This window comes from Gossypium hirsutum, chromosome A05 (genome assembly GCF_007990345.1).
Source record: "Gossypium hirsutum isolate 1008001.06 chromosome A05, Gossypium_hirsutum_v2.1, whole genome shotgun sequence".
NCBI classification, from domain to species: domain Eukaryota; kingdom Viridiplantae; phylum Streptophyta; class Magnoliopsida; order Malvales; family Malvaceae; genus Gossypium; species Gossypium hirsutum.
Genome location: NC_053428.1, coordinates 18,787,930 through 18,808,498, shown reverse-complemented (window position 1 = coordinate 18,808,498; position 20,569 = coordinate 18,787,930). Strand labels below are relative to the sequence as shown.

General features: G+C 36.5%; 3 protein-coding genes across 5 annotated transcripts; all 3 read right to left on the bottom strand.

Moving 5' to 3' along the window:
* Window positions 1-492: 492 nt before the first annotated feature.
* LOC107957953 (cytokinin dehydrogenase 5) lies at window positions 493-5,326 on the bottom strand. 2 transcript variants are annotated; one of them, XM_041113796.1, is made up of 6 exons: window positions 5,035-5,325; window positions 4,332-4,894; window positions 3,814-3,941; window positions 3,209-3,484; window positions 2,375-2,637; window positions 493-1,335 (listed from the first exon to the last, which is right to left on the bottom strand). In XM_041113796.1, exons 2-6 carry the CDS (start codon window positions 4,744-4,746, stop codon window positions 1,008-1,010), a joined length of 1,410 nt encoding a protein of 469 aa, XP_040969730.1. In that variant the 5' UTR covers window positions 4,747-4,894; window positions 5,035-5,325; the 3' UTR covers window positions 493-1,007. The 2 variants fall into 2 exon arrangements, with proteins under 2 accessions (XP_040969730.1, XP_016749073.1); XM_016893584.2 differs by having other exon boundaries at window positions 4,332-5,326.
* Window positions 5,327-12,597: 7,271 nt separating this feature from the next.
* Window positions 12,598-15,636, bottom strand: LOC107957956 (jacalin-related lectin 3). The gene is given in 8 exon segments (XM_041113795.1): window positions 12,598-13,107; window positions 13,197-13,415; window positions 13,505-13,873; window positions 13,954-14,145; window positions 14,147-14,190; window positions 14,289-14,733; window positions 15,138-15,347; window positions 15,437-15,636. Coding segments are annotated over 8 exon segments (1,779 nt in total). The 5' UTR covers window positions 15,440-15,636; the 3' UTR covers window positions 12,598-12,810.
* Window positions 15,637-16,540: 904 nt separating this feature from the next.
* Window positions 16,541-20,397, bottom strand: LOC107957954 (pentatricopeptide repeat-containing protein At1g19720-like). 2 transcript variants are annotated; one of them, XM_016893585.2, is made up of 3 exons: window positions 17,455-20,397; window positions 17,157-17,324; window positions 16,541-17,019 (listed from the first exon to the last, which is right to left on the bottom strand). In XM_016893585.2, exon 1 carries the CDS (start codon window positions 20,238-20,240, stop codon window positions 17,568-17,570), a length of 2,673 nt encoding a protein of 890 aa, XP_016749074.1. In that variant the 5' UTR covers window positions 20,241-20,397; the 3' UTR covers window positions 16,541-17,019; window positions 17,157-17,324; window positions 17,455-17,567. The 2 variants fall into 2 exon arrangements, with proteins under 2 accessions (XP_016749074.1, XP_016749075.1); XM_016893586.2 differs by having other exon boundaries at window positions 16,541-17,016; window positions 17,455-20,383.
* Window positions 20,398-20,569: the final 172 nt, after the last annotated feature.

The window sequence follows — 20,569 nt, the reverse complement described above, 5'->3', positions numbered from 1 at the left end:
AGAAAACGATATATTCACTCGCCTTAAGAAAATTTGCAAACAGAGTTGAGGCAGAGTATCCAAATTAGTGCCAATCATACTGAGAGCCATTACGGCTCATAACTTTCTTGATTGAACAGGTAAAAATTCCAGTGCTAGACCATTTAATATTCTTTTTCACACTTTTAAATCTATCTGCAGTCCACTTTATCCTATTTCTTTTGTGTTTTTGTCTCTGTGGAGGGTAAAAACCAAAGTGATAGTCATTTTAAAAGTCACATTATTCGCCTACTGATTATGATAGGGAAGGATTCATCGCACGTTTCTATTATGTCATGTCTTACGAATTTTACTACTTCATAAAAGCTTCTTTTTTTTTAATTTCTGATTTGACGTTGCCAATCCTGTCTGTGCTTGCAAGTGTGCCCTGTGAACGCGACAAAAGCTTGGGTCGGAATCAAGTGAATCCTGCTAGTAGAGGGAAAAAATGGGAGAATCCAAAACAAAGATACATTGCAGATCATCCACTACTCTGTAGTGACTATGTCATCCATTTCAAACTTATGGAACTGCATATATAGAGCTAGTTCTATATTTACAGGTGTAAAAGAGATGGGTAAAAAAACAGCAAATCGCCAATCCATGCTGGATATGGAACTGGAACCAGCTATGTGAAGAAGCTGCAGACAAGATGCAGAAGGCTATCAGTTGGGGCGGTCGGGATCACGAGCACTGCTATATTACAATAACACCACATGTGCCCTGCAAATAGATACGGATCGATCCTCCTCTTTCCACTGTCTGCATCAAATTCCTCCCCGAGAAAGCAACTTCTCAACTGCACCAAATAGTCCCTCTCTCTTCCTTATCACCTTTTTCTAATTTGTTAACCTTAATATATCCATTAATTTTCCTCCTTGTCCCTGTGACGCCATTCTTTATCTACAGTACAACAAGAACCAGGATATTCCTAGGTCAGTAGTACGTTAATATGATCTGTTTCTAGCTTAGTTTTGTAAAAGCAGTGGTCATCGCCATGAAGCCATATTGGTGGGTGTGAAAATCTGTTGGCCTGAAGCCAAAATGTGCCTAGGGTCAAATTCCATTTTCAATCGATAGAACCGATCCCACTTATTTCCAAAGTGGTCCACCCACTCTTGATGTGTCGTGTAATGAGGTAAATACTGCTTCACTGTGATCCCAGCTTCATCACAGAATCTGAGAATCTGACGGTTCTGATTGGTTAGGTACTCCAGGCTATGGGTTTCCTCCCCATTATCCAAGGCTGATCTTAGTAACGCCACCAGGTAAAACACATCCTCATCCGGCGTAACCGCGGAGCTCCTATGGTCCCATCTGCACCATATTACAATAACATGCACGCATGAGCCCAATTGCAGCAAAAACCCTTTCTTTTTTTTTTTTTTGCATGGTAAAAAAAGAAAAGAAAAGAAAATGTAATGTTTTGGTAGAGCTTTATGTGTGCGCATGAGGAAATGGTAGTTGAGATTTGATGGTTTTGAAGGAATCAAAGGGACCCAGGCATGGCGGGGTGATTGGTCGTTAACCTGTACTAACGGCCATGTTTCTGGAACTACCTTCTAACAAAGACATGGATAGTTCCCATCAGTGGGTCCCCGGGAGATGATCTTCTGACACGAGAATCTTCCCACTTGAATCATCATCTTCATTACCGTCGATTTGTTGGGGTCAACAAAAGAGCTAAAGTGTTCATTTTTCCTACCTGGCTCTGCCTTTCATCTGTTGGCGTTGGGACTTGGGAGCATCTGCATGTTCCCCCACGTGTTTTCCTTTCTCAATTCACCACTCCTAATGTGTCATCATCTTACGTCGGGACCACCATTATTGAATTACTCATGGTTCTACTTGATTTTTCTTTTATTTTTCTTTTTATTTTTCTTTTTTGTTTTTTACCACACCACCCACCCTCTTCTCTTTCATCATCTTCTATTCTACTTTCAACATGTGGAAGTGGAACCACGGATTTACCTAATGAAGTAGATGCCTCTCCTTTTCAGAAAATGTGAACTTGAGTGTTTGTGAATTATGGGTGATGGATGATGGTTCCCACAAATACTCTAAAGTGAAAAGTTCGAGGCCAGTGGAAATACTCATCCCCAATTTTTTGCACTATATAGGTGGTTCTAAATATCAAGGATAGCTAGAAACCCTTAAATTTGTATAGCTTCATTGTATGTGAAAGTTTATATAGCGCCATGTCTAAGCTATGGTGTGGTGGTGAGCATGGGGTCATAAGAATTAAGAACCGAAGATAATTATATATATGCATGTTTCATGCATGGAGTGGATGCGGGTGTATAAAGGACATGAGGAAATGACATTTGATAAGGAGAGCATTGTCCAGAACTTTTACTTGTTTTTGTTCATCGGGTAGATGAGAATCGGTCCACTTGTTTTATTACCCAAAATACCCTTGAAGACTCCCTTGTCAAAGTCAGCAATCTTTGATTTGGGGACAAAGAGGTTTAGCCAAGGGTGGGGAACCTCCCATAAACCTTTGGATCGGAGCTTCAACTCCGCTTTATGGACCCGGTCCAAGAAATCCACATACGGCAGATCAGTTGTAAAGACGGATGCCGGTATGAAATTTAATTTCTTCAACAACGACTCTACTTCCTGCATTTCAGTCATCAACCAAAACTTCGAGTTTAAAACATTAAAAGATATAACCAAAGTACCAAAAAACAAGAAAACCTTCCCCAAAGAGGAGTACAAAAAAGAAAAAGGCTGCTACCAAACCAAAACAGTTGCTTTTGTCAGGATAAGTTTAACTGCAATCAATTAATATTCAATTATCTCCGGAGAAAGAGATTAATTAGGTGGAGAATAATTTGTTGAGTCATAGACTGGAAGGCTCAGCTTTATTAATATCTAAAACTGTAATATTATACAAGTATAAAGTCATGTTCATCAATCTTAGGATTAGATTACACAAGATCTTGCATATGTATTGCATTATTATTATTTGGTTACAGTATTATATTATTTTTTAAGTAGTCTTCATAAAATATTTACTGCCAGAGATAGATAGTGTGTATTTAATAATCTCCTCGATCACATAAATCTAGGACAAGGAGGTCAACACCTGAGTTGATTTACAAAATCCATTCACTTTGGATTCTATAAGAAAGTAATCCATATAAATTAATGAGAGCTGTGTCTGTGTGCAGTATGTACATATATGTACCTGGTCGACGGTAGAAGCAGTAGATTCATGGTAGTTCTTGGCGATCTCCAAGCAATACAAAACGCCTCCATTAGGATCAAGAGAAGAAATTTTGACAGGGTTGTGAGGGGAAAAGAAGGACGACCTCCAATTGTTGATGAGACCTTCATCTACTATAACGAAGCCTTCAACATAGTCGAATTTTTGGCTAGCTGGTTGTTCATGCAGTGAAATCAGATATTCTTGGTCGCTTGTAAAAATCGAGAAATTGGAATACAGTACCCTGATCCACCTCACCTACAGTGGTTTAAAAGAAAAAGAAATGAAAGAGAGAAAACACCACGTTTAGAGGCCGAAAAAAACGACAAATCAACAACACTATAGTTTCCAGCTTTTAGACACAGACAGCCGTTTGAAATGGGATTGAAAGGCTGAAAATGGACCCCTTGGCCACTTAGTTAGGTCATGAATGATACTTTGCCTTTTAGGTTTTGACAATAACTGGTACTAGGAAAATTAGAGAAGTCTCGCATCGCAATCTAGAACCAACTAGAAACCATTTTATGCACAGTTATTAAAGTCTTTACATAAATAATGCTCAAAGACAAAGACAGCGAGATATATACCCTTTGTGGAGCTGGCTCAAGAGAAATTCTAGCTCTGGTGATTATTCCAAATTGTCCTAAACCGCCAAGAACAGCATGAAACATCTCTGAGTTTTGTTCTTCTGAGCATGTCAAAAGCTCACCTTTCCCTGTTCGCCAGATATATGTATAAAAGCTCAAATACAGTATAAAAACGTACCCCCAGAACCCTTCGACGTACAAATGCAATATCAACGTTTTTTTTTTTAAAGTAAAAAATGCAAAAAAATAATGATGCATACTAAATATACCTAATATTTCTGTGCATGATGCTCAAGAGTCTATTGACAAGACTAAAAAGTATTTCATATGCAAAAACAAACAGAAAAATTTTAAAGTCAGACAAAATCCTTGCCATCACCAGACTTTGAAAGACATTAAAAGAAAATATTTTGACCTGGAAAAACCTAAACTCTTTGGAGTTAATTGTTTTACAAAATGGAAAAGGAACTGTGACAAGAGAAAACGATCATGCAGAAAGTTAAAAGAAAGAAATTAACCTGTAACGACGTCGAGTTCGTGGACATTGCTAATTTGTGGACCGTGATTGAAAGCTTGGCCACTAATTCCAGCATTTGATAACGTTCCACCAACAGAAAGGTACAAGTAATCCGTCCATGATTTTGGTGCGAGTCCATGCTGTAGGGTACTCCTCAACACATCTATCCACAGCTCACCACCCCACACGTCCACGAACCTCTCTTGAGGCCACACTCGAGGATGAGGTGGTTTCCTCCCTGATGCCATCCCACTTCCTCCTTTCGACCCACTCATCTGAACCACCACCCCGTTTGCGGTCTGAGCCTGTCCGTTTATAGAATGGCCGTGTCCCCTAGCTGACACGGTGAAGCCGAAATTTGACCCGTAGGCTGCTTTTACAAGTTGAGCTACGTCCTGAGAAGAAGCCGGATGCATGACAGCAAGCGGCGGCTGAGCTCCTATGAGCAAGCCGAAATCGAGAGAAGCGGCTTTAACGTCGGTGGGGTCGACGCTGAGTTGAGCGTCAACTCCCAGGAGGAGAAGCTCCGTGGGGTCCAAGGTCAATCCCACAGTAACAATCAATCTACAAATAGCGAATGTTAGAAGAAGCTTAGTTGCCATATCAAAGAAACAATTAATGTTGCTTCCGCTTGTTCTGGCTGCCGCAATAATTATGGTTTCTTTAGAACAATGAAATGAAGATATAGAGAAAGAAAAAGATACAAGGAGTTGAAGGGAAGCCGGCGGAGAGTGATGAGAAAAGGAACAAAATCTTTGGTGGCAGAGTTAACGTAAGCCCGGATAACACATGCACATGTACTTTCTGTTTGCCATTTTTTTTTCCTTTTCTACACGTTAAGTAGAGAGATAGAAATGGTGGGTTTCAAGGAAAATGGAGGGGAAGGAGGCGGGGTTGATGAAGAAGCGTCTGAGTTTGTGTAGAAGAAATTATAAATTATAAGCTATGGAGTCTGATTATAGGTTGCCCGTTGATGTGTCTAGGATATGAGATACATGGAGGTTCTAAATTTATAAGACAAAAGGGTGGCGTGAGGTCGGGGGCCAGAAGGGAGACACGTGGCCGTTCACGTGCGAAGAGTGGGAATACAGGTGGTGGTGAGAGGGAGAGGGTTATGGTGCGGGGTGCCCCCCTTCCCTTAGAAACCCCCTTGGAAGGGGAATAGTTGTGGGGCCCACTTAAGATACGGAGTATCTAGATGGGGTCACCAGCTGTGGATGCTTCACGTGGTTGCTGATCAGGTCAGCTCAGCTCAGCTCAGTTGGAGCCAATGCCTCCCCCATCGTAGTGTTACCAATCAGTTGTTGTTCACTTCCTTGTCATGCATCATCGACTCCCTCCCCTTCTCCACTCACCACCATCCCCGCCCTCTTAATTTCCAATTTTTCAAATACATACATACATACATACATGTACTAATACCCGTAAATATAAGATTCTCCTATTTCTAACTCGGAATTTAATGAAATACTTGTAATACTAGTCCAATCTGCTATTTTTTGTACTAACATATATTTATTTAACTGTTTGTAGTACTAGTCCTAATAACAATAATAATGTATGATATTCCTTTCCCCAATGGAGTGTAACAAGGATAAACAACAAGTGGGGGGTAGTTGTTTTTGAGAAGTTAATTTTACAGTTTTTGTACCCCAAGTCTTGTATGAAATTTGCCAATTTTGAGATGGGATTTTCATTTTACTATCATGATGTAATTTCCATATTAATGTATTGTTGGAATTAATCTGGGTCATCACAAGCAAGTATCATACCTTTGTGGCAAATGAATTCGAAGTTGATTTGCATGGTCCTTGCTATATTTAATATTTAATCACGCACACTTTGCATGCCTTACATTTATTTTGTTTTGTTTTGAAAACTTTTTACTATTAATTTATATTTTTTTCTTTAAACACTTGCTACTGCAATACTCTATTGATATAAAATGTCTCTCACCCAAATAATAAGATGTTTACAATTCCAACTTATGACTTCAAATTTGGGTTAATTTTTATATTGAAAATCTTTCTAATTTTTTTTTTCTAAAATTCGTTTGATAAAGTTCATCTACTTTTCTTACTCAATTTCAAAATTTATTATAGCCTAAAATAATTAATTTAAATTGTGAATTGAGATTTTTTAGCCATCAGACTTTATTTAAGAAAACAAAAAAAAAATCAACAATAAACAATTTTGGTTAGATGCAAACAACCTTTTGAATTAGTAATAACCAGAATATTTGTGTTGTGACATGAGAACTTGGTTTTAATTCCAAATAACCTTACCCTTATCCTAATTATTGAAAATCGATTCCAAAATCAATCAAACCCATCACTAAAAAATTTTAATTTGACCCAATACGATTCTACCACAATTAAACTACATTCAAGTATTTTTTTTTAAATTTCTTATAATCAAACAATTATTAAACATTTTTATACAACTCAAAAACAATCCAAAAACCCTTAAAACTTTTTATTAGAAAATAATATACATTTCAATCTACAATCTCTATATTATTATGATAATTAAATGAATATTTATAAACTCGAGCTGGTTGTTATTTTCTCGGACAAGTCGTTATGATCACTTGTTGGGATCCAAAATCAACACGTCTTCTTTTTGCTCATATCAATGTTCCAAATTACGGGAAAATATAATGTACCAAAAAATGTAAAAATATAATTTTTCTAAACGAATAATGATATTTTTAACGCCTAGAATTTGATTATTTTGTTGTTTTAGCTTTATTTTTTTACTTTGATTCTTAAATATTAAAACTTAATCAAATACCTTTTTTAACATAGAAAACTGTTAAAAATTTTAATAATATTAAAAGGATAGTTCATTATTGATGTAGATGGTTTTCTTTTTTATTTTCTTGAAATTTGTATAACTTTTTTTTTATATAATTTTTATAAAGTGAACGTCAAATGAAGAGTGCCGAATGGTCCAATCAAAATTTTCAACTTAAAAAAATATTAATTTTTAAAAATTAAAAACCAAAGTACTAAAAATTAAGGCGAAAGTAAGGAATCCCAAAATTTGTCTCTAATTACATGTCCTTTCTTTTACACCATTTTCACCTTACAAACTGGCATAAAATATTCAACTTTCCAGCTCAAATATGACCAAGAACCATGAATGACATGACTTCCTTTTTTTTTTGTGTGTGTGTGGATTAAGTGAATGACCTTCAGACATTTAAAAAGAAAGTCAGATTTTATTGTCACGCCTTGTCTCTTATCCTCGCTTCAAACAAATGTAACTGTGTTCTTTTGTTACCTTTTTCATGGCATGAGCGACACATTTGAACAAAACTGAAAATCAAGTTGGTTATTTGAAGTTCATGATACGATTTGGTAACATATAATATGATTAAAATATATATATCTACCTTAAGGATGGGAAGGGAAACAGCAATGCAAATACGTAGAAGAATTTGGCCTTAGAGTTTATTGGTTTCATATAAACAACAAATTAACAAAGAAAATAATAAATATTAAATGGTAATCATTTTTACACAGATGCGCTCAGACAATCCAAAGCAATTTATTATATACATTTAATTCTGTCAGTTTCCTAAGTACAATCTGGTGGCAACGGTTCGAGAATGATTTGCCAATAATAATTATATAATATGTATATTTCAAACAAGTGGGAAATTTGGGTATAAATAAAAGCAAGTGGGAAATGTATTAGTTACGAATTTATAAAATTGTGTATCAATCTTGATGATGACCAATTTTGACTGTTCAATCAACATACCAAAAAATAGACAGACTCGAAAGATTTGCAGTGTACTTGTAAAATTTTGTTTTCTAATATAAGCCTTGAATCATTTGGAATTGCTGCAATTTTTGGGTACATGAAGGCCCACTGATGAACTGGAATGAGAGTCTTTTGATGGATTTTCTTTTTCTTCCTACTGGCTTGCACCACCACGGTTTTACTGTATTTTGGTGCTAGCTGCCAGCACGTGCAGTTAAAATAGGCTATTTTTTATAAATGAAAAAAAAAACTTTATATTTTATTTAAGGAGTTAGAAAATAAAACACCATTTTTGTAGGAAACAAAATCTATGGGTCCCTATTTTGGTGTCACAATCGATTCCGCTGCAACAAATAAAGAGCATGCAAGTGCGCACTTGGAATTGGTGTTGTCAAATGCTTAAACTTCAGGGCCATAGTTATTCTTTTCCAAGTAATAAACAACCGGAGTTTTACCTTCTGGTAGTGGGCAATTTCAAAGTCTTTGCCCTTTGCACTTCTATCATAATTTTCACATTAAAAAAGGTTAAATTTAAGGATGACTTGTATTTTATTTAAGATTTTTTAATGTTAAACTCTAAATTTAATTAACCCCAAAAGCGGCTTTTTTCATGTTTGGTATGTAGTTGAAATGCTTGGCTTTTAGAATGATATCTTCCATTAATTAACCCATGCACATGGACATTCCATTAGAATGACCAATTAAAACTATATAAACTCGCTTTCAAAGTGCATTGTGAGTGGGCGATCAATTAATGGACCTACAACAACTGTCACTTTGCACACAAAGCTGTGGAAATTAAGCAGCAAACAAATCCACTTTTCTTTTCTCCTGCACCTCGTTTTAATGCAAGGAGAGACGGAAGAATCACCCTCTTTTTTGGATATATACTAGTCACCAATTATTCCTTAGATTAGATTCTTTTATCCTTTCTCCCTCCAGTTTATAATTAAGGTAGGCTTTACCCACAAAGTCTCAACCCACGCATATATATCCAATTTACTATTATTTAAGGGATTCAGGATCCAGTTTGCCTTTAGAAAAAGACGATGGAGAAAAGGTGCATGGAATATCATGTGAAGTTATAAATCTTGCCTTTCTCCCTACTTACAGCTCCTCAAACCCTTTTTCTCAGCATCACTACTATATACAATTCGTAGTTTATATAGTATAAGTTCAAGTTACTAACAAAAATAATGTTAATCAATTTAGGACTCGGTGAATATATTTCTTAAAAATAAGATATGATTGTATAAATATATGAAAATTAAAACTCAAAAAATTACCATACTTTTATTCAACACATCCTTAGATATTTACTTTCCAATATGAGTAAATTAGAATTACTCCCACCTAAAATAATTATAATAATAATGAGCTGGTTTTCTTCCCCACCAAAACTCTTTTTTTTTTTCGATGAAGAATGAACTGGAGGATTGAAGCCAGCTGATCAAATTTGTTTTGTTCTATCTTTTATTTTATTTTTTTTCAAATTTCCGTATAAGAAGGTTAGTCTCATTTTTACCAAATGTATCCGTACAATAACACTAGAGTACTGGGAATTTTTGTTAACAAATTAAGCTACATAATAAAATGAAGCCAAATCCAACCACACGATTTCGTTTGCTTCTCATAAAGTTGTTATCCTTAGCGATTAAGTAGTAAACAGAAAATGCAGTTAAATAAGATCATATCTCCATGGACAAAGCATATAGCAGCTCAACTCGATGCCAATATTTATAAGTAATATAGAGAGTTAGGCAGCAGAAGCAAACCCAAAATGTAATTTGTGAAAATTGATTCTGATATAAGATTAAATTTGTAACCTAGGACATGAAAATGGGAAAAGAACAAAGCACTTAGAGGGGGCCATAACTTAATCCCCCCTATATGTGCTTCCTTAGTCGTACAGCATGCGTGATAGCAACTTGCTAGAGGCGGCCCATATATAATTGTATGTTAGTAAACCATTTCAGCTGGATTCGATAAGGATGATGAATTCGTATGATCGATGTTCAAACTTGACATGATGGTTTGCTTTTAAATTCTCTCTTTTTTAATTTTTCACTAAAGTAGAAGCTGAACTGAATGAAGGTGTATAGCAGCTAGCAAGTTTCTTTATTGGGCAAAAATGTTTTGAGGTGACAAGGGCATTACGAATTTGTTTCCATTTTTTGAAAACCAACAAAGAGGTGATTGAGGAGGTTCATGTCCAAGTGTACCACCATATGGACTAGCTAGCTAGCAACTGCTGTGCTTAATTTGATGTATGCTGTGTAATAAGTAATTACTAATTAGTACAGTGAAACCCGAATGCGGTAGCGGCAAAGGAATAATATCTAACACAAAATCTGGTTTCCATTATTACCAGCGGACTGATGATATGGTTGCTACATCACTATCTTAGAGAAGATATATATGGGCCCTGGCTCATTAATCCTTTTCATGGGGTTTCGAATTTGATGATCCCTAGTATTTCCCTAGAAACAAACACACCATGGAAAATTAATTAATATTGGAATCCGGTACACACCCACTCTAATTATTGACTTAGGTCTTATACTCTATACTTATAATAGCTATTAGGTTTGTAGCGAACCACCGCCTTTCCATCGTCCATTTCCTTGCTTGTTATTTCGAGCATTCAGCAATTATTACCCAAGACTTAGACACATCTATTGAAACAACACGACAAGTAGTGGATAGGGCATTACTTTCAAACCCTTTACATGCTCATGCTCATGCTCATGCTTATGCTCATTTCATTCATTTTTGTTTAATAATAAGTACTTAAATGAAAACGATAGTTTAGGGGAGAGATCTGTTGGTGGTGCCCATATTATCTTTGCATGGGTTCCACCTTCGAAACCAGCTGGGCTTTTCTTTTATGCATTCTACTTTAGATTCATGCCTAAACCTCGATTACTCATTGAGTATTGATTTGAAAGGTAAAATTATAGTGTAAAGATGTCTGGGCTTTATATGAAATTTATATGGACAAATATCATAATATGCATATGATATACTCCCTGTACACAACACAATGACAAACTAAATTAATCTTCTCCGATCATTATCTAATCCATCTTTTCAATTTATTGAGGAAGAGATAATACAAAATTTTCTATGACGATGATGCAATTTCGATGTGACCATAACCAATTTTTAGTGATATGATAGGTGTGATTTTCCAAGTTTTTGTAAATCTGAAATGGTTTTGAAGTTATTAACTGCATGAACACAAAATATTTGCGGTATTTTTAAACTAATATTCTTGGCCCCTTAAATCCTTTTTGGGGTCCAACAAATACTCAATTATCAATTTAATATCATACATTTGTTATATTTAAATGCATTATTATCAAATTTACTTTTTAATCTATCAAATTATTAGTTAGATTTGGGATCAAACTCAAACTCTCATATCTATAACATAATGCTTTTGTCATTACGATAAAAGACTTTAATTGAGTTGATATCTTAATTGACATTAGGTCAAGGGTTGGAACCCGACAACTCAATTCCGATTCCCCTTATCAAATATCCATATATATATATATATAATTAGTATTTGATACATTCACATTAAAAAATTTTAATTGTACAATCAACGTTCAAATATTGTCACATGTTCCTTTTATTTTTTAACTACATTTTAAAGGGGTTTGTGTGACCCTTTAAACTCAGCTTCCAAAGTCTAAAACCTCATCAAACAATGTATCAAATAATTTATCTTTTTTTTTAACTTTAACTGTGTTTTTCATGAGTTAATTACATCAAACACTCCCAAACTATGATCCTTATTCTAAATTGGTCTCTAAAATTCAAAACATTATAATTACATCCCCAAACTAGATAATGTTATATCAATTGGGTCCTTTCGTTATTAAAATTGTTAATTTAACTGTCAAATGACACGTTAATCTTATGTAACTAAATTTAAAAAGAAAAAATAAAATAAAATATTGTCGCATAACTTTTAAAAGTAAAAACAAAAAATAAAGTAAAACAAAAAAGAAGAAGAAAGAAACGATAAAACTTATGTAGAAGTTTTGAAAACCTCAAAACTAATATTTTAGAATATTTTCTTTACAGTATTCATTTTTTTAAAAAATATTTTAAATTAAGTAACATAAACTATTACTCGTCATTTAACAATTAAATTAACAATTTTAGTAATAAAAGGATTTAATTAATATAAAATTGATAATTTAAAAATATAATTAAAATAATTTGAAGTTTAAAAACTAATTTAAAATGAGTACTATAATTTAGGAAGGTTTGGTGAATTAACTTAGTGTTTAAATACACCTAAGTAATAACCGGATTACATGCTTCCAAAAGGCTTGTGTTAAGAAATCGGAATTGGGGCCAGTGGAGTCAGATATGTAGCCGAAGAGGCCCATAGTTTGATGTGCATCTTTTGTTTTATGCTCCTTGCTCTCATCTCCTTATGCAATCGTTTAATTAATTAAAAGAAAAAAAAGATGGTGTTATTTAACAAACATAGAGCATACACTTTCATTTATTTTATCAACTCAGAGATAGAGATTACAATAACAATCCTTCAAGTCAACAGGACCAGAGTGAACCTGGAATTGGATTGGGCTTCCTTTTTGTGTGTGTGTGAATCAAGATAGTAATAATTCATTATTTGGTACCAGTTTCATCTTAATTATACTAAACCAAAAGAGCAGAGCAATAGATATTCAACTGAAAATTTTGAAGAGAGACATCTTAGAGGCTTTCTGATTTCCCAGCCAGTGCTGCATATGAACTCCAATAGCATCCAAGTAAGAGCTGCATCTCCCATGGAACCCCACCACCTTCCCCTGTGTTGTAGTTGAAGTGAAATATGTGCCTACCTCCTCACCGAATGGACCGTACTTCCCTCTGCTGGTATAAAATGTTAACGACCTTATAACTTTGAATTTCTCTTCATCATTTATGGAGCCATAATAGCCTGATATGCAGATGAGTACCTCGTGCGGGTAATCCAGTTTTACCTGCAACATCAAAGATTATCGTCAGGCAAAAAAAGAGGGGAAACAAAAGCACATGTTGAAATTTGGTAATGAAGATATTTAAGTAGTACCCTATGTGTGGTGGTGCCTCCATGGCCTCCATGTCTTGGAGACCAAACAGATTGTCCATTTCGATCGTACTCGATTTGAATCGAGCAAATAGCTTCAGATTTGGTAATAAATATTTGCTTAATCCCAGAATACACTCCGTCATCCCATGCTCTCCCTCCATCCCCTCCCCAAGGACCAGGTCCGCATGGTGATGGTTCTTTTACAACACCACAAGCAACCTGAGAAAGTTTTCCGGAATTATGCATCACACATTTAGTTTTGAAGTATGTGTTTAGAATGAAACATATGTACATGTATGATGAGTTACCTCTTCAACTGGTCCTCTCCTTGCTAGAACTAGTTTGTTAGACCATGGAGAGTTATCGATCTCAGCTATAGGCCTTTCACTTTGGATGATTGCTTGGGAATAAGATGGTTTCGGAGGTGGTACTTTCCCTTCCATTACATGTACACCAACAGCATCCAGGAATAAACCCTCTCTGCCAAGGAATCCAACAATCTTGCCTTCATTCATTTTGTTAGTGAAAGAAGGTCCTTGTTCATCTCCATATGGTCCATGTTTTCCTTTGTTGGTGTAGAATGTAAGCGACCTTATCACATTAGGCCCCATATACATTAAAGGCGCAAACGTTCCTGTGATGTGTGTCAAAATTTCTGATGGATAATCGAACATTATCTGCAAATAATGCAAGAGAAGGTCTATTAAAAGAATTGGCAATATTGATATTAAGTCTATAAGAGAAAAGCCAGACTCACTTTTTCAGTTTTGAATCCTCCGGTCCCTCCATGTTTGCTTCCCCATACTGCTTGTCCCTCACGATCATAGCAAACCTTCAATGATACAATTCCAACATTGCGTGATAAAACGATTTGCCTTATACCAGTATAGGTTCCATCATCAAACTTGGTTCCACCTTGGCCACCCCAGGGTCCATAAGTTAACACTCCTTCCGGTAACCTTGGAGGGACTTTCATAGGAGTCCGAAATGGAACCTTAAACATGCAAAAAGAACAAAGAAATTATATCATCGCGCATACGAAAGCAATAACTGATAGTGTATTTCTTACCCTGCTTTTGGCTTCTACATCACTCGAATCGTCAGAGCTACTAGAGCTAGAATTTTGCCTTATGAGTTCCCTTGGCTGGGGATTCACAAATCCATCCCTCTGCCTCACAGCTAGAACAATGTCGTAGCTTTCTCCAACACTTCCCTGGATCACTGAATAGCCACTTTTTTCAGGCCCAGTAGCAGCTAAACTTTGGGCATTAACAATAGGCTTTGAAGGGTTTAGTTTTAGTACTGGCTTTGAATACACTCCAATTGCATCCAAATACCAACCACTCCTGCCACGGAATCCAACGATCTTGCCTTTGTTCATTGAGAAACTAGTTCCTTGTTCAATACCAAAGGGTCCATATGCTTTCCTGTTGCTATGGAAAGTTAGCGAACGACCAATAATTGGTCCTCGTTGGTTCAGGCTCCCATAGTACCCATGGATTGAAGTAAGAAACTCGTCTGGAAAATCAAGTTTGACCTAAAGGAATTTATTTTACGCAACGAATATCAGCCAACTGACTTTTGTTGTGAACTATATATATAGCAATCTATAAGAATTAAGAAAGATCTGCTACTTCATGCTGAACTTCAAAACTCAATACAGAATTCAATGAATGCTATGTAGTTTAAACATCTCCAGAAAATTCGAAGGAAAATCTAAAAGAACGATGCCTTTTTCGATCAACCTAAGCTTGAGATGACTAAAGAACACTTACTAAAGTTTGTTAAATTACCATTTAATGGAATATTTGATATTAAGTACAGTAGTCAGTAGTTGTTTTGAGGAATTTCAATGCATGGAAAACTGTAAACTTGCTTCATATGAAAAGCTTAAAAAGTGCTTAAGAACTTGTTAGCCAAATCAAGAGATGAAACACTAACCTTATCTGTCTTAGAGCCTCCATTTCCTCCATGCTTCCTTGACCAAAGAGAGTTCCCTTTAGTATCATACTCAATCTGGACCGAGTCAATGCCGGATCCATGAGCTATCACCAATTGCCTTATCGTGCAGTAAACTCCATCATCCCAAGAAGTGCCGCCTTGGCCTCCCCATGGTCCAACTGATACAGGCTTCTTATCATCCTCAGTACTCTGCCAACATCGTGGAGTAGAATTTAATTAACCAGAAAACCAATCAATCAATCGAAAAGAAATAGTAAAACTTAAATACTATTGGTTACCATTTCTGAAGGAGCAAAGATTTGGCAGATTAAGGTGACCAGTACAGGCGTAAGAAGTCGGTTTAGAACGGCACTGAGTAAGTGGCTGAGATATATGATATGTATTTATAAGCAGAAAAGAGGGGGGTATTTTTGAGTTGAATATTATGGACTAAATATATAGTTTTCAAAGCCTGCATACTGCTGAAGAAGCTTATTCTGTTTTCCACTTTGAAGGGAAACAATTCAAAGGAAAGGAATCAGATGCACCAAAAGCAGTGTCTTGATGAAAAGAGCTCTTATCTTCTGTCAAGAAATGTTCCACCCTTTTTGACGGTCAGGATATTGAGATGTGAAAATTCGGGAAACTGTGAATGGGCATGGGGGAGAATCATAAATCATGAATTCCCTGAATTTGAAGATGCGTTCTTCCCCCCACGTCAGCTATTAAAATCGATTTCAAATTAACTTTCTCCGTTGTCAGTCATGTCAAGAACCTTAACTGAAACGTTGATTATTGCTTATTATTAATGGTTAAGCAGCGGGTTTCTGCTTTGTCAAGCAACTGCATCCAATTCATGGAACACTTTTTCCGTTTCTTTTATTCTTTCCATTTCAGGAGATAGTATAACCAATATACCCGAATTGGCAGCGATTCTGACAGTGATTTGATGCAAAGAAAACTTTCTGCCAATGTAGTTTCTGGTACACTCGATGGTAACTGATAAGCTTGCTCTTTTATGTTATGTAAGCACCTTTTGAGAGTGATATTAGAAATGAGGCAAATCAGCTTTAACATTTTCGTGTCCTGGTCGTTGTTGATAAAGTTATTTTGCAGCAGCATCTTCTGCCAGATTGCATTGCCAGATAATGTGGAATTCAGCATCTTAGTATCCACTCAAACAGCCACTCTCGTCAAATTCCAAGTCTATCGGGGCTTTCTTTCTAATCTCTGTCGAAAATTTTTGTTTGACAGACGGGAGAAAATTTGTCATCATTAGATGAGCCAATGGAAACGTTCCCAATTACCGCCTCTGTTCTTTTTGCATTGGATCGCAAATTAAGATTTTCGATGGAGGATATTTCATCAACAATTAGGAAGCCGTAAAAGATCAACTCAGGAAATTAGAATTGTAAATTCATCATTTATAATGGAAAAGAAAAACGTGAGGTTTCAAACAGGATAGGATAGGTGAAATTCAAAGCCAAATGCAGGCAGCACAACCTTGGAATATATGTTTCACTGGAATTTCCAGGTTTAAATTGAATCTCGACAAAGATATATTTCACATCATCTTGACAAGTACCCTTCATTCAGCGAAGTATATTATTCCTTGTTGATTTAAGCACGGATGGAAAATACGACGTGCTTTATGACCGTCATGATCTACAATTGGCAAGGCCTATCGCAAGGGACAATCGGAAGTTTCTTGTAACAAGACGCCATAAGCCCACTTCTGAATGCAATATGCCTGTAATTAGAGAACCTTTTAAGATCTATTTAGTAGGTCTAGCCAAGAGTCATCGAAAGAAGACATGATCCACTGCAGTAATTAAACTGGACGAATTCAAGTTCCAAGTTCTTGCAGGACTTCCTGAAGCTTCTGCAAAAGTAACAACTAAATTTTAAGCAAATGCAGTAGGCTTAAATGATTTTTAAGTGAGAAGGGCATGAAAAGGATTTCAACTTGCAAAAAGATCTATTTTAATAATGGGATAATACAAAAGATGTTATGCATACCGGAAAAAAAAGTAAAAATCCTTGCAAATGCTCGACATCTTTCTCTGTCAAAAGCAGGACTTGGATGGGATAGAAGAATATCCCATTAGCCACTCATGAGTGTAAATAAATTTAATTCTTCAGTGACCAGCGTCCCATCAAATCATCAGCTTAAGCTTCTCACAAAAGCTGCACAAATAATTTATATAATATAAATAATGATTATACAAATTAATTGCCAGAAGAATAAACATGATACGCAAAGTTCTCAATATATGCGGTAAAGCAAAGTCAATAACCAAAAGTCATATGAGTGCACCTTTTTTACATATGTGCTCTAGCATAGAAGATTGCTGTAGCTTCCATGATAATTTCTTTGCATTTGGATATGACAAATCCATGCAAATAATTCTTACATCCAGCATAAGTACTCTACCAATAATCTCCACAAGAACAGCGCCCATTCTTAAAATGGTGGAAGAACTTTGTATCACTCAGATATATCTCACACCCAAATCTCAAGGAAACATACTTGGCAGTTAAATGGCAGTTCCTACACATTCTGGTGTTTTTAACAATCCTTATACTTTGAGGGGACGAAGGTGAGCTGATCAAGGCAAAAGCTATTGCAAGTTTTTCACTATGAATGCCGCCAATTTCCTCTTTCTCTTCTTCCTCGATGAAAACCCCACCATGATGGTCATCTATGTTCACTTCTCTAGTGATGTTTTGAACCCATGAATGCAAAAGGTTTGAGGATGGCTTAGATTGATCACCAGTGACAAATGTATGCACCTTATTCCTGACTTCAATCCAGCTGTGCCCAAGAGATCTTCGTAATGTGCTCTCTTTTTCAAGCTTTCTCACTTTTGAAGAGTCATCCAATTTCCCACACAAGCTATATATCTGATACATTAATTGGTTAACAACAATATTTCCTGGTTCCAAATCAAGTGATCGTTCCCCTGCAAGGACAGCCAAAGCAATATCCTTATGAATCCTAGAGGCAGTTAGCAAGGAAGTCCAAACAGAGGAGTCGGGCTCTATAGGCATGTCTTCAATAAACTCCATTGCTTCTCCAAGCCGACCAGAGCGGCCATAGAGATCTATCATAGCTGAGTAATGTTCTATGGCTGGTATAATATCATAGTTGTCACTGATGCTAGAAAAAATCTGTTTTCCCTCATCCACCATTTTGGCAATACTATGTGCAAGGATAATACTTAAAAAGGTACCTCTATTAGGTTTAAGCCCCAACTTTCTCATCTGATAGAAGAGATCCAGGGCAGCATCAAAACAACCATGTAAAACATAACCGCCTATTATTGAGTTCCAGGAAATAATATCTCGAGTCGACATTCCATCAAATATGTTTCTAGAATATAATATATTACCTGACTTTGCATAAGTGTCTATTAGAGAATTTGAAATAGAGATTACAAACTCTAAATCCCTCCGCAAAATACAACTGTGGATCTCTTTCACCTTTTTTGTAGCAATTAAATTCGCACAACCAGGCAAGATACTCAATATAGTTACTGAGTTTGGACTAATGGAGCATGATTGCATTTGTCTGAAAACTCCAAATGCCTTGTCTATAGCCCCGAGTTGCACATAACCAGCGATAAGAGCATTCCAAGATGCTGTATTTCTCCTAATCTTTCCATCCTGTTCTATTCGTTGAAAAAGATCCATGGCTCGATCTTCATCTCCATTTTGTATGTATCCTGAGATCATTGTATTCCATGTAATCACATTGGGCTTCACATCAGATTCTTGCATTTTGATAAAGAGCTCATAAGCCTTCCCACAGTACCCAGCTTGGCAATATCCAGCAATCATTGAATTCCAAGTATAAACATCTTTCTCTTCAATCATATCAAAGACTTGCCTCGCAGCTTCCAGTTCCCCGCACTTAGCATACATGTCAATAAGGGAGTTTCCAACAAGCACATTATCAGTTATTCCCATCCTAAGGGCAATTGAATGAATTTCAAGCCCCAGCTTTAATACTTTCAAGGATGCACAAGCGGAAACTGCACTTGTGATGGTAACACCATTAGGCTTGATCCCAGCCAAAAGCATCTCCTTAAACAAAAACAAGGCCTGCCACCTCCTACCATTTTGTGCAAGCCCCGAGATCATTGAGGTCCAAGTAAAGACGTCAGGACTTACCCTAGAACTCTCCATCTCCTTCATCAACCCCAAAGCCACATCACATCGCCCTAACTGATTATAACTATTAATCAATATATTCCATGAAACAATACACGGTTCTATTCCTTCACCCCACATCCCATTAAACAATTTATAAGCCTCATCATTCTCGCCCTTCTGACAATACGCCAATAACATTGAATTCCAAGTCACTCTATCCCTCTCGTTCATGTAATGGAAAAACCTCCTCGCAGACCTCAATTTCCCACACTTTGCATAAACAGCTAAAACCGAATTACTAACACGTGTATAACAAACCATCCCCAATCTAATTACTAAAGAATGCAGCAATCTCCCGGTCCTAACATCCCCACAATTAGCACAAGCTTGCAAAATTCTCGGAAACAAAAATTCATCAGGCAAAACACCATCTTCCATCATCAAAAAGAAAAGTTCCACAACTTCCTTCCACCTCGACAATCTGGAATACGCACCAATCATAGCAGACCAAGTGTACAAATTCTTTTGACTCATTCCATCGAACACCTTACGAGCATCAGCAAAGGACCCACATTTCGCATACATGCTGACAAGTTTGGTTTCAACGAACGGGTCACTTTCTTTAACTAAATGGATTCGGGCATGGAGTTTTCGACCCAAGTCGAGAGACCCGAAATCAATGCAAGCCTGAAGTAAACTAATGAAGGTATTGGGTCTTACCTGAGACCCACTGAGAGCAATTGAATCAAGAGCGGCTACAGCTTCAGCTAGGCGGCCGCTTCGTGCGAGGTACTTTACATGGTTGTCGGTGATTTTTGGGTTGTTGATGTTTTTTGTGTAAGTAAAGGAGAGCTTGGTTGGGGGTTGAGAAAATTCAGATAAGTTGTCATGTTTTGTTGGGATTATTACAGGAGGTTTTGAAATACAAGTAATCATCAGATTCTCCATTTCTTAAAACTAATTTCTGAATAATCTCTGCCTCTCTATGTCCTTTTTTTCTCTGTTAATTTTTCATTTTTTGCAGTGTGTTTTTAGAGGTTAAAAGATAATGGGATGGATTGAAAGATAACAATTTGCAGAGGCGTGTGTGGAAGGGGAAGGCTATGCCTTGCTAGGCAGTGGGTGTAATCCTCCGCAACTGGCTTCTTTGTGATTAATGTGACCTCCAATTGAGTTGAGCCACGTAGAAGCAGACTCTGGATGTAAGTTGCCACGTCGGAATAGATATCGAATCCATGGACCCAATTCAAGCCTGCCTCAATCCAATGCATTTTAGG